This window comes from Pipistrellus hanaki (assembly GCF_964339955.1).
Source record: "Pipistrellus hanaki genome assembly, chromosome: X".
Classification (NCBI taxonomy): domain Eukaryota; kingdom Metazoa; phylum Chordata; class Mammalia; order Chiroptera; family Vespertilionidae; genus Pipistrellus; species Pipistrellus hanaki.
In genome coordinates, this window is record NC_140524.1 from 26,499,830 (window position 1) to 26,514,039 (window position 14,210).

At 41.2% G+C, this 14,210-nt stretch overlaps 1 protein-coding gene across 5 annotated transcripts in view; it reads right to left on the reverse strand.

Annotated features, from left to right (window-relative positions):
* Positions 1–1,897: 1,897 nt before the first annotated feature.
* The window catches only part of SLC25A14 (solute carrier family 25 member 14), a gene marked incomplete at its 5' end in the record, with an annotated part of 33,686 nt that continues 21,373 nt past the window's right edge, over positions 1,898–14,210 (reverse strand). For all 5 annotated transcript variants that reach the window (XM_084870166.1, XM_084870167.1, XM_084870168.1 and 2 more), the window contains 4 exons: positions 1,898–2,341; positions 3,302–3,382; positions 12,985–13,120; positions 13,839–13,963. In XM_084870166.1, coding sequence (XP_084726292.1) covers positions 2,300–2,341; positions 3,302–3,382; positions 12,985–13,120; positions 13,839–13,963 — 384 coding nt within the window. In that variant the 3' untranslated portion in view covers positions 1,898–2,299. The remainder of the gene's footprint in view (positions 2,342–3,301; positions 3,383–12,984; positions 13,121–13,838; positions 13,964–14,210) is intronic.

Here is a 14,210-nt window from a genome sequence, read left to right on the forward strand (position 1 = left end):
TATGGTGAATAATCTTTGTGAAACACTAAATTCTTCATACATGTAAATAATCCCACACAAATGTTATGTGGTAAGAGGCAGATCTTTATGTATTCCCTAAGGCACCCTTACTGCAGAGTATTTCACTATAGAAATGGGTTAATCCTGAGTATCTCAATCAAAATACTCTATCCATCAATAAGTTACGGGAGGGAGGGGGGTGAGGAGGATAATATATTAATCCATGACTAATAATAGGATAACAAATTGTACCAAAAGAGCAAATCAAGTTCTTTAATTTGAACTATCTTCCCATGATTTTGGTTATTATAAAGACAGCAGTGCAGTCCTTAAAACTTTAGTAATTTGGCTAAACACCTCATCAGCTTCAAACTATTTTTCTCCAAATTCCATATTAACAATAATTTACTCTCTTGTCCCCTTTACTCTTATCATTCCTCAGAATATTAGTCTCATTAAGACAACTTCAGGCTGAGTATGTAGTCATCGCTAGTGTCCTCTTTGTTTTTTCTGCCCTATTTTACAATATATTGGACTTCCCCAGGCTCAGTACTTGGACTTTTTCTTGTCTGACACTTACTCTCTTGGTGATCCCATTCAGTGTTATGGGTTTAAATATCATATATATGCTGATGATTTCCAAATGTACACTCTCCAGCCCTCTCCCCTGAACTCCACACTTATATGTCTCACTGCCTACTACCCATCTCTATTAAAGTATAATGGGCATTTTAAACTTAACGTACAAAATTATTGCTTGCCTCCCCCCAAAAAACAAACAAACAAACAAACAAAAAACAGCAACCCTATACTTCCCGAGTTCTCTCCATCCCTATGGCAATAATGCCCTTCTAGTAGCTCAGTCCTTAGATGATCTTGGCTCTTTTTCTCTTACAACCCACATCCTATCCCTTAGCAAGTCATTATTTACTCTTCTTCAAAATATAGGTATTTCAACCCCTTCTCAGAGCTTCTACTGTGATTACCCTCATCCAAACCACCATAACTTATACCGTCACATTAGACTCTGGGTATATGTTCACCTCAGGGCCTTTGCATTTGCTTTATCCTATATTGGCTTTTTATCTTACCACCTCTAGATTCCAATCAAATTTGGCTTGCTCAGTGTATGACCTTACTCGAATATTCCTCTTGCCTCTTCCCTGCTTTTTCTACAAAGCATATATCACCCTCCAATGTATTATATATCTACTCATTAATCTTTTGTAGACAACAAGCTACGCGAGGCAGAGATAGTTGTTGAATCAATAGTTAACAAGATTAGGTATATCTCCCCAAGCCCCTCAATTTTCCCTTAATAACCTGTTCTCTTTTAAAATAAATTTTATTGTTTTTTTTTTACAGAGAGGAAGGGAGAGGGATGGTTAGAAACATCAATGAGAGAGAAACATTGATCAGTTGCCTCCTGCACGCTCCTACTGGGGATGTGCCCGCAACCAAGGTACATGCCCTTGACTAGAATTGAACCTGGGACCTTTCAGTCTGCATGCTCACGCTCTATCCAGTCTTTAAGTTCCATAAAAATAGGGATTCTGTTGATGTTGTTTACTGTTGTGTTCTCAGAACCTAGCACAGTTATATTACTCAGTAAATATTTGTTAATGAATAAATTAATTGATCTGTATGTAAAGATCTGATAAAATGTTTTTGTATTCATGATTAGAAAAGGACCACTTGCCTAATGTTTACAAGTGAGTGGCATTATGACAATGAATGACAGTGGGAAAGCACAATGCACTTAGTCTGTGCTCATAAATATGCTGTAAGAATTCCATCTCCATTTCATAGACACCTTCTCTTTACCAGTCTCTGGAGAATGTAACTTATAAAGAATTGGCAAAGGAGAAAATAGTAAATGAAGACAAAACCAAAGTAATTCTTCCAATAAATATTTTAATGAGAACCAAGGTCTGTAACATATATAGCAATAACTGCCCTGGCCTATGCCTTCTGCTCTCACCCAAGTCTGAGGCTAACAAACTACATTTAACCCACATTTGAAAAGGCCATTTCGAATGTCACCCATCAGTATCCATCTTCATAGAAGATACCAATCTGGTGCCAAAATCTCAATGTTAACACTTCCTCTCAAGGAAGTTAACATGGTAACACAAACAAATGAACAATTTCGTACAATCCTATCTATTGTTCCATCAGGAGGCCGTTGGGAAACCAATGATTCAGTAAACACTCAACTTTGTCAAAATACATTTGAAGGAAGGAAAAGGGAAAAAGAGTAGAAAGGTTGGCAGGGCTTGGCTCACGTGTAATTCAGTCCTTAGATCTGAAGTCTCTTAAGCTGCTCATATGTGATAAAAAACTGAAGAGTAAGTCATGGAAGATCACTGGATTAACACAGAAAGCCAAACCCAGTTAAAAAATTGTGCATTGCATTCTTAAATTAAGGTACTTAGTTTGTGCTATACTAAGTTGCACTTGCTTAAAAGTCTTTTTAAAAACAATTCCTGGCAAATCAAGCATGTAGTGAATGCCCACCATGTTCCCATTATCTTCATTGGCATTTAGCAATATAAACAGATTAAAATTCTAACATAAGTGGAGTCTTCAGGGGCAAATAACACACAACCAAGAACATCAATGGTAACATGTAATTCAGTTCTAGAATAATCGTTTGCAGACATTAAGTAATCAGAACAATCCCAAGGAGGGTAACAAATACTACCTCCCTCAACCTATAGATCTACAAGGGCAGGAAATTACTTTTCAACCAAACAATGCTCACCACTCTACACACACCACCACTCACAGCATCCAATTCATGACTCTGCATGTAGAAGAAACTCAAACAGTTAAAGGAGGAGATTCACCCCTAAGGAAATAGCCCTACTTGGCTAGATTCTTTCACCCTATCGATGTTTTCTGTTTTATTATTTCCCCAGCTATTTTGGTCCTATAGTGACGGGATAGGAAACATGGACCTTCTCAGCATGGACTTTTCTGTGGGCATTTCCAAGCAGGGTTTCCAAAAACTTCATAGCCCCTTCCAGATAGCCCCTTCCAGATTTGGTTGTTATTGTTAGTGCTTTTTTTTTTTTTTTTTTTTTTTAAAGACACTTTGCTATGTCTTTTCTAATCCTTCCAGTTTGTATTGGACTCCAACTGAAAGTAATTTCTTAATTCCATCCTCAATGGTCACCATTAGAATGCTTAGGTTTCTCACTTGCCTAAAAGCTTCAAGGATCAAATTTTCCTTCCCATAGCCTAGAATTACCTGGGAGCTTAAAGTATTTGCTTTAAATCTCATGTTCTAAAAGGATACAATGATGTTCCAGGGTCCAAGTCGAAGCCAGTTTGGCCAAAATCCTTTATAGAGTGCAAAAAAGCCCTCGTGCTTCCACATCTGAAAGATATAATAAAAAACAGAGTGAATTCCCCTTACTCTTTATATCTGACAATTACTTGTATTTTAATACTCATCTTCCAAGTCCTTCCCCAACAACTCTTGGCTCCATAAACAGTCCTTTTTTTTTTCTTTTTCTAAAAACACACATTTGAATTCAAAGGTAATCTAAATAAATCTACCTATTCATTCAACAAATATTTATTGAGCACTTACCATACACAAATGTATTCTTGATGCTAACAGTAATACTAGTAAACAAGAGAAACAACGTATTTGTGGTAGACAGCTACCAGGATAGTCCCCAAAGAAAGCTACCTCCAGTTTTTCAATCCCTTGTGTAGGCTCACCCACACATATCAGGATTGGTCTGTGTCTCCAATAGAATAAAGCAGTAGTGAACATATCACCTGCAATGCTTTGTTATAAAAGACTAGAGGCCCGGTGCATGAAATTCGTGCACTCATGGGGGGGGGGTTTTCCCTCAATCTGAACTGTGCCCTCTCATAGTTTGGGAGCCCTTGGGGGATGTCCAACTGATGGCTTTGGTGGGGAGCGGGCCTAAGCCTTCAGTCGGGCATCCTTAGCACTGCCGTGGACACGGGAGAGAGGCTCCCGCCATCGCCCTCTCCCGCCATTGCAGTTGCACTCACCAGCAATGAGCCCGACTTCTGGTGCACTGACCACCAGGGGGCAATCCCTGTGTTGAGCATCTGCCCCCTTGGTGGTCAGTGCACACTATAGCGATCAGATGTTCTGCTGTTCAGTCAATTTGCCTATTAGCCTTTTATTATATAGGATGCTTTATATATAAAGCTTCTGCCTTGTTCTCTTTTAGATCATTCACTCTGGAGGAGGCCAGCTTCCATGTCATGAAGAGGCCCACATGTGAGAAACTAAGACCTCCTGCCAATAGCCAGAGAGAAAGAGAGGTTTCCTGCTAACAGCCAAATGAATTATTTTTGAAGCAGATATCCCAGCCCCAGTCAAATAGCATTTCATCACTGGTTCATCACTGTAAGTTCTGTGTAATGCTAGGGCCTACCTCATATCAATGCTCTGAGGATCACATGAGGAAAATTGTGAATTCCTTTGAATTTGGGTTTCCTGTTTCAAAGGTGGTCTGCACATACCAGCTTACTAGTTATTATGAATTAAAGGAAAAATGATGTATATCAAAGGTCATAAACCAGTGGTGTATAATAAAGCCAACCTATAGAAACTGTTCCTATTTAACGGACAAATTATCTCTTAAGTGACTCCTGTAATTTAGGCATTGTGTTAAGACATTGAAAAAAATGTTATTCTGGACCCACCGGCAGCTCCTCCCTTGGCAACATGCCCAGTACCCCCGCCTCCACTATCTCTGCCCGAGAGGAGCTGGTGCAGCGCATCCCCGAGGCCAGCCTCAACTTCCAGAAGGTGCCGCCCGGCGCCCTGCACTCCCAGGACCTGGACCAGATACATGAACGACCGCCGTGAGGACGGCTTGGCCTCGGAACCGCGAGGAAGTGATCTTCGATAACCTCATGCTGAACCCCGTGTCCCAGCTGTCCCAGGCCATCCACGAGAACACGGAGCACCTCGCCGAGAAGATGAAGATCCTCTTCCAGAACTCGGGGCGCACGTGGGAGGACCTGGAGGCCCAGATAAACGCTGAGAACGAGGTGCCCATCCTGAAGACGTCCAACAAGATCAGCTCCATCCTGAAGGAGCTGAGGCGTGTGCAGAAGCAGCTGGAAGTCATCAATGCCATCGTGGACCCCAGCGGGAACCTGGACCTGCTCATGGTGAACCAGGGCGGCACAGGCTCCGGTGCCCTCGGGAAGGGTCAGCTGCTCACCCAGAGCCCAGCCTCGCCACCCTCGGCCCTGGCCCTGAGTGGCTTCCCGCAGCGGCCCCCCTGCGGGTCTCCCGGCCTCCCGGACCCCACCTTCCTGCCAGACTTCCTCCCAGACTCAGAGCGGTTCCTGATCTAGTGGCCAGGCCAGGGGCCCCACGTGCCCGTGTCCCCGCCTCCCGCTGCCCCCGCCCACCTCGCCTCTCCGTGAAGTCCCCCACAGGTGGCGCCCCACCCAGACTCCTCAGCTCCCAGCCAGCACCCTGCCCCCACCCCGCCGCCTCCTGGCCCAGCTCCTGCTGCGGCTGCTGCCAAGGGCCGGGGTCCCTGGTCGCCCATGCCCGCTGCATGGTTCCTTTTGTCTTTCATTTTGGAGGAAAGTCGTTTGTCCATTTCAGCGGCCTCCCCGCCTGCAGGGCCCATGACCTCATGGGCTGGAGCTTGTGCTGGCCGGGCCGGGGAGGAGCATCCGTGGGTCATTCGGTGCCAAATGGAGCCAGAGGGGCTGGATGCCCTGGGACGCGAGGGTGCTGGCCGGGCAGGGACATGGCTGAGAGACGCTTGGAGCAGGAGCCCCAGCCCTTCCCGCCTTCGGTGCCAACACAGCTGCCAACCCAAGCGTTCTAGCTGCCTGGAGGGGCACGCCTCCGCCCACACCTACTCCCCATCAGCCTGGGCACATCTGCGGGTACAGGGCCTGCCCAGAGGGGGAGCCGGGCCCCTGCTCTTGGTTCCTGGCCTCTGGGCCAGGTGGAGGCGAGAGCCAGGCCAGAGCGGCTGCAGCCAGGCTCCCGGGAGCTCCCGAGGCACGCCGCCCTGTCCCGGACGCCCGGCATAAACGGGGCATCTGTACAGGCCCCATCCTGGGGGCAGGGACAGGCCCGGGAGCAGGTTGGTTTTCTCAGGATCCTATTGGCGGGAACATGCCAGACGGCCCTCCTGGGGGTTGTTTCTGGAGCCTCTAAGCCAAAGAGCCCGTGTGTGTGTGTGGGGGGGTACCCCTCGACCAGAGTGTGGGCAGCCTCTGGCGTCGGCATGCGTGTTGGATGCTGGGGGACCGACTGGGGCGCACTGCAGCTGGATGGAGGCCACGGGGGTCATGGCTGTTTACACTGGGCGCCGGGCGTGGCCTGCGCCCCTCCTGATGTTTACGTGTGTGAGTGGCAGTGGGGTCCCTGCCTGGTGTCTCCTCAGAGGAGGATCGAGTCCTGGTACCACCCCGCATGCCCCACGCCTCGCCCACAGCTGCCCGGACACACGCGGTGGCCACGGATCCCGGCCACGCGGCCCTCCCACGCACACCCTCCCCGGGGTTGCCGTGAACTTTTTTATCCGTAGATGCGTTCCTCTCCGGCCCGACCTGGGCTCCTAACGTATGTGTCCGGCTCCACGGAGGCTCTTCTGGTTTGTCCTCAGGTGGTCTGTGGGTGTCTTTTAGAAAACGGTTATTTTTTATGATTTGTCATGGAATTTGTTCTAATAAATCATTCTACCACGTGGCAAAAAAAAGAAAATGCTATTCTGCTCTAATTGGTTTGGCTCAGTGGCTAGAGCATCAGCCCACCTGGGTTCAATTCCAGTGAAGGGCATGCACCTCAGTTGCAGGCTAGATCCCCAACCCTGATCGGGGCCCATTTGGGAGGCAACCAATTGATGTGTCTTTCTCACATCAATGTTTCTTTTTCTCTCTCTACCTGCCTTCTTCCACTCTCTCTAAAAATCAATGGAAGAATATACTTAGGCAAGGATTAACAACAACAAAAATGTTATTTTGCCTTTCCACTGGTGAAGTGAAACCCACCACTATACTAAAAAGTAAATATATCTGGACTAGATAATATTTTGAGAATCCACATTTATAAATATCCCTTATCCTATGCTTGATTTCTTTAGATAAATTCCCAAAAATATAATTGCTATGTTATATGGTGGTAATCATATCATAAGGTATATAAATGTCAAATCATTACGCTGTACACCTGAAACTAACTTATTGTATACCAACTATACCTAAATTGAAAAAAGGAGTACTCAAGATAATTGTCCTTATTAAGCATTTTTGGAGCAAACAGCAACATAACTAGGGCATTATTTATGAAAGCACAGTGATAATATGCTTCCCCCAATGGATTATGAGCAAATGTCAAAGGTCTCAGCAAAACAAATGTTGAAAAATTGTGAAAATAAGCAAGAGTAAAGCCCAGATGATTGCTTAAAACCATAGATTGCTAAAATTACAAGGGACCTTAGAAATATAACCCAACCCCATCACCTCTCACATAGACTACCACAATAAACCTCTGAATTGGTCTACAATCTCTACCTGGAAGCCAAAACAATTTTTTAAAATTTTAAATGAGACAGTGTCACTTTCCTACTTAAAGCTCCCCAAAGACTTCCCAGTAGAATTCATTCTAACCGCAAATTTTCTGTGATGACATTTAGGATCCTACATAATTTAACCCCTCCCTCTCTCTCCAGTTTCATTTCCTACTACTTTGTCCTTCATTTATCACACTCAGGCACGCCAGTCTTATTTTTAACCCTTGAACATGTCCAGCTCATTCCTAACTCTGGACCTTTGTACCTGTTCCTTCTTTATGAAATACTTTTCTCTCCAATCTTCATGTGGCCACCTTTTCACCATCAGACCTCTGCTCAAATGCCAACTCCTCACAGTCTTTTCCTGGCTACCCTAGCTGAACTAGTTTCCCATCATTATCACTGAGTCACTATCTCATACATTCTGCTAGTTTCTTCACAGCATTTACTTCTATCTGAAATTATACTGTTTATTGTTGTATATTTATTGTCTGTCCCCCTCAACTAGAACAAAATCTCCAGGAAAGCATGGACTTTGTTCGTCTCATTCACTATTATATCCCCACCAGCTAACACTGTCTGGCACAGTAAAGTTTCCAATAAATATCTAAGTAAATATAGTGTGCCCAAAATGATGTATACATACATTTTGAATAATTATAAAGGCAGTGTTTATTAAAATACATTTCATTTTCAAAACTGAGTTGTCAGCTGTTAAAGTGTGTAAAAATTTGGGGAGGACGCCCTGAATTTGTTGAGTGAATGGACATTCAAACACAGCGAGGGTCTCTAACACTTCCATGCCATCTGGCTCCTTATAAAGCTCCAAAATACTGACTAACTTCTGTAGAACATTAGTACTAGGAGGCACATTTTTTGGATTGAGGCAGTTGTATAAAAACAAACAAGAACTCTTATAGATAAACAGACACAACAGGCTACTTCATGAAGTTATCCATACATTCAACAAATAATTTGCTGTAGATAAAATGATAAACAAGATGCAAACTGTCCTGCCTTCAAGAAATTTACAGTCTACTGGATGACAGATATTAAATGTAATTACAAAGGGGAGGGGTTTGGGGGTTGGGTGAAAAAAAGGTGAAAATATTAAGCAGAAAAATATAAGCGGTGGGAAAAGTAAGTTTACAGTTATGAGTATATGAAACATAGTTTATTCTTGTATTATAGTTTATTAATTATTGTATTACTTTCCATACAAATAACTATAAACCTACTTTTCCCATGCAGTATGGTGGCAGCCAGAGGGAAAGGGGGTGGGGAAGGAAGAAGAGGGCAAAAGGGAGATAAACAGGGATGGAAAGAGACTTTACTTTGGGTAATGAGTATTTGATGCAAAAGTAAAGCCCAGATACAGATAACCTAGAACCACAGATTTAGTCAATAAACACAGAAATAATAAAGAGTATAATTTCAGATAGAAGTAAATGCTATGAATAAACTAACAGAATGTATGAAATAGTGACTGATGAGGAGGATGATGGGAAACTAGGGCAGATGATGTTTTATTGAGTTGTACACTTGAAACCTGTATGATTTCATTAACCATTGTCACCCTAATAAATTTAATTTAAAAAGAATTAAAAAGGAAAAGTAATTACAATAAAATGAAATGAATGTGAATGTGATATAGCCATATGATGGGATATTATCCAGTTATAAAAAGGAACAAAGGAAAAAAATCAAATTTTAAAAAAAGGAAGAAAGTACTGATACATGCTATAACATGAATGAACCTTAAAACATTATGGTAAAATGAAACCAGCCAGTCAAAAAGGTCACATTTTCTATAATTCCATTTATATGAGATATTCAGAATAGGCAAATCTGCAGTAATAGAAAGTAGATTAGTATTTTCTTAGAGCTGGGGAAGATAGGGGAAATGAGGTTTCTTTCTGAGGTAATGAAAATGTGGTGATGATGATTGCACATATCTCTGAATATACCAAAAGCTACTTTGAATAGGTTAATTTTATGATATGTGAATTAGTCCTCAATAAAGATTTAAAAATATATAATAAATGCTATGATAGAGCAAATGCACTAAACTATGCACACATAACCTAGTTTAACTATCAGGGAAGGCTTTTATGAAAAAGTAAGGAGATCTAAAAATGAGCAGGAGCTAGCCAAGGGACTTAAGGTGGAGTGGGGAGCATCTAACAAAGTATATGGCTTGGAATAAAAGTTGGGATGAAAGATAATCAAGTTCTAGAAATTGCTCAGTATATCTGGAATGCAGAATAAAAGTAGGAAAGATAAGACTGTGGAAGTAAAAAGACGTCCAATCATAAAGAGCCTTGGATCAATGAAAATCCGGTTTTAAGATGGAGGTGACAATATGAGGTTTGCAGTTGCTCATTTCTATGTCAGAGATGAATGGATTATTACATCCACCAAAGTGTTTAGGGACTCTTAGAGATAAAATAACAAAGTATGATGCTATTATATGTCATGATAATATAGTTAAATTGTTAAATTTAGATATCATAATATAGTTAAATAATTTTAATAGCAAATAAGTGGATCAGTAGATATAAGTAATATTAAAGGTTACTGCCAACATGAAAATGTTTCCTCCTATATTACACAGGAGAGTGGTTACAAGTACAAACTCTGGAATCAAGATAGGTCCTAGTTTAAATCCCAGAGCTGACACATATTAGGTGTGTAACTTTGGATAAATACTTAGCTACTCTGAAACTAAAATCAGTTTTATAAAATGGGAAAGATATTTATCTACTCGATAGTGTTGATGTGAATTAAAGGATATATTACAGTATGATACATAATAAACATTCAATAAATGCTAGCTATTACTATTGATATATTATTGTACCTTCTATCTCATCTTAACTAACATTCTCTACTTATCCTCACCTCCTATGTGTTTTTCTGTCTCTTCCAATTAGAATTACAGTGTCATGAAAGGCAGGACTTTTCTGTTCACCAACCTAGAACAGTACCTGGCACATAAAACACAAACATTTTTGTATGAAATGAATGAATGATTAAACACACTCAATGCACAGCAATCTGGCTTTTGCAAACACTAATCTAGCAAACCTCTTCTAGAAATATTAAATCCAATAGATACTTTGCAGTCATATACTGGATCTCTTTATTCCATTTGACATTAAATAATTACCCCTTCTTGAAACTCATTACTCCCTTTGCTTCCATGATGTCTACTAGTATTCTCTTCTAAGTTTCCTCATATCTTTTGAACTATTACCTTTTTAACTCTTCCCTGAATTTCTCATCTGTCAAGGTCTTAATAATTGGCATTTCTTTCCTTAGCCCTACTCTTCTCTCTCAAAGTGACTGTCAAGTGGAAGGGTGAGCATGTGAGAAACAGCAAGGGGGGCTTTTGTTAAACTCTACTCCCCAGAGTCTGAGAATCACTGCCTCTGAATCATTATTAACAGAAGGAATTTTTTAACATTCCAGTGTCCTAGGAAGACAAAAATGTTGTGAACTCCTTTACCATCTCTCCTTGGTCTCCCCCTCACAGTTATGTAACACCTGTACACTACTGATTCCCAAGACTCTTAGCTACACCCACAAATTCTCCTCTGAGTGAAGACTAATATATCCAAAGATATCCACTGTGTGTTCCTCATGAACTTCAAACTAAGTGCCCAAAACTCTGATGTCTCCCACAAAACCTGTTCCTCTTCCTGTGATGCCTCTGTCAATGAATGCCAGCACATGGTCACCACTAAAATAATATCTAAGGTCTCATTAGGATATTTCCAAATATATAGTAAAGCACTCAACATATGAGTTATTATTATTCACGATGCCACCATCTACAGGAAACCCATCCCAAACTTTCAAATTGGATTAAAATTTCCTCCCATAGATCCCTGAGTTTTTCACTTACCAAGCTGTGTTAATTATGTTTGTATACCTACAGTATACTATAATTTCTCTGTGCCTATTAAAATGTGCCTGATCGCCGAGACCGGTTTGGCTCAATGGACAGAGCATTGGCTTGGGGACTGAAGGGACCCGGGTTCGATTCTGGTCAAGGGCATGTACCTTGGTTGTGGGCATATCCCCAGTAGGGGGTGTGCAAGAGGCAGCTGATCGATGACTCTCTCTCATCGATGTTTCTAGCTCTCTATCTCCCTCCCTTCCTCTCTGTACAAAATCAATAAAATATATTTAAATAAATAAATAAATAAATAAATAAATAAAATGTGCCTGATCTATAATAGAAAGTTGTTAAACTAAGTTGAACCACAGAGAAACTATATGGCAATATCGTATTTTAGCCTCAAATTTGTTTTTGTAGAAATATTATCACCAGTGATTATATCATACAAAATTCATTTACAATATTCAACTATCTACAACACATGTGTCAAACACAAGGCCCGCGGGCCAAATCCAGCCCGCCAGGCCTTGCAATGTGGCCCGCACCGCGCTGTCATCACTGCACTCCGTTGTCAGTTTATGACATTGTCAGTTTATGACTGTTCAGTAAACCATTAGGCCCGCGATTTAGGCTGGATTTTAGATTTTGGCCCCTTCTCTGATTGAGTTCGACACCCCTGATCTACAAGAATGACATAGTGGAAACTTTCAAAGCAAAACTGTGAACAATAGCACAGTGCTGAACTGAAACTGAGTACCAGATTTTCTATCACAGGGTCTCTGTCTTGTTTGAAATGGGCAAATGTGGGATACATTAAGTCTTTTATATCAATTGTACATGGCGCTATTAATAAAAGTATCCTAGAGTCACAAGCATTCAAATTGGAATACCGTATTTTCCAGCGTATAAGACGACATGTTCTGTACCCGAAGCTACACTGTGTTCTAGTAAAAAGCCTGCTCAGATTGGCCAGAGTCAGAGAGGCGGTCTATTAAAAAAAGAACTGGTGTTCCCTCGGAAGTGGGGGGTAGTCTTATACAGCGAATATAGGCCTAAACCTATGTTTTAACTGTAAAATTAGGGGGTCGTCTTATACGCCAGAAAATACGGTAATAATATTAAGGACCACTAAGCATCAGCAGATTGCCTAGGACACAGCTTTTCTACCTGGAAATTTCTCTGACGGTCTATTAACATATGCATGATAACTCTTCCATCTTCAGAATTATATGTAGCAATTATGAATAAGGCTTGAAAGAAGGTCTAAGACAGTGGTTGGCAAACTCATTAGTCCACAGAGCCAAATATCAACAGTACAATGATTGAAATTTCTTTTGAGAGCCAAATTTTTTAAACTTAAACTTCTTCTAACACCACTTCTTCAAAATAGACTCGCCCAGGCCATGGTATTTTGTGGAAGAGCCACACTCAAGGGTCCAAAGAGCCGCATGTGGCTCGCAAGCCGCAGTTTGCCGACCACGGGTCTAAGACATCAAAGAAAATTAAAAATGAAATGCAAACCCACGGTGTGCATACCTTTAAAATACCATCCAAAGTACCCTTGTAGAGGTCCACATGTCCCACGATTGCCCTCTGGTTCATCATGCGAGTTCGAACCACATCAACTGGATTAGAAGCCAGAGCCCCAGCCAAGCCACAGGTAAAACTGGAACTAAAAATGAAAAAGTTCAAGTAAATAGACTGCCCTTCTTCCACTCATGCCCTCTAAACAGAAATGAGGGAAAACTTAAACGTACAACGAGTCAGACTCAGCACATAAAACCTGGCACTTGACCTTTCATTATAATCCAAAAAGAAAATATGTTCTAAAGAGACATCATTTAAAAGTTGTCCTTTTCACTTTTCAATCTGAAACTTTACATAGCTTTTTTTTTTCTTAAAGGGAGACAATTTAAAAATCTAGCAAGATTCCTAAACAGGAAGTATCATACATCATGCATTAGTTATGTAGATTTTTCAAAACATAGGATCATATGCCAAGTGCATTTCAGTAGTAAAATATCATAAAAGTTGCAAGATGAAGAAAATGTAGAATGTGATGATTGGCAACAGTCTTCAGCCCACAATTATGGTTTTGTTTCTCAGGCCCTATACAATTTGACTTTTTTGATTCTCGTTGAGAAAAGTTTGCTTTCTGTTCTAAAATAAACCAAAGCAAATAACAGATGAGCTTATTAGATATAGAGGCTGTGTACGAACAAATGCAAACACTGACAAAAATATGACATGCTGCTGTATTAGATACTGCCCCAAGTACCAAAGCGCCCACAGCATCTGGGATATAGAATAAAGGTATCAATTCTATGAGGATTTCAGTGAGATTTTTTGTGTGTTGATAATATGGCATGAGCACAACCTTTCATACTTACACAAAGTGAGTTAAAATTGTGTCTCCCATCACTCCTGACAATATTAAGTGCTTCTTCGTAATATCATAGACTGGTAGCTCTACTCCCACAACGATAGCAGCCCGCTGAGCAGTTGGGACGACACCCTATAAGATGTAAGTGACATTAGACACCAAGAAAATACACAGGTAGTGAGTGTAGCATAAGTCCAAAAGTGAACAAAATAAATTGTGAGTTAAAAGGTGACAGAAAAATCCAAGTCTGGAGTTCAGACATCACTCTTTCAAATCAATGCCTACTACTGGAGCAAGTCTGTGAATTACTAAAAACCATTATATTGTACACTCTAAGATGGTGAATTTAATAGTATGTGAATAATCTCAATAAAGATGT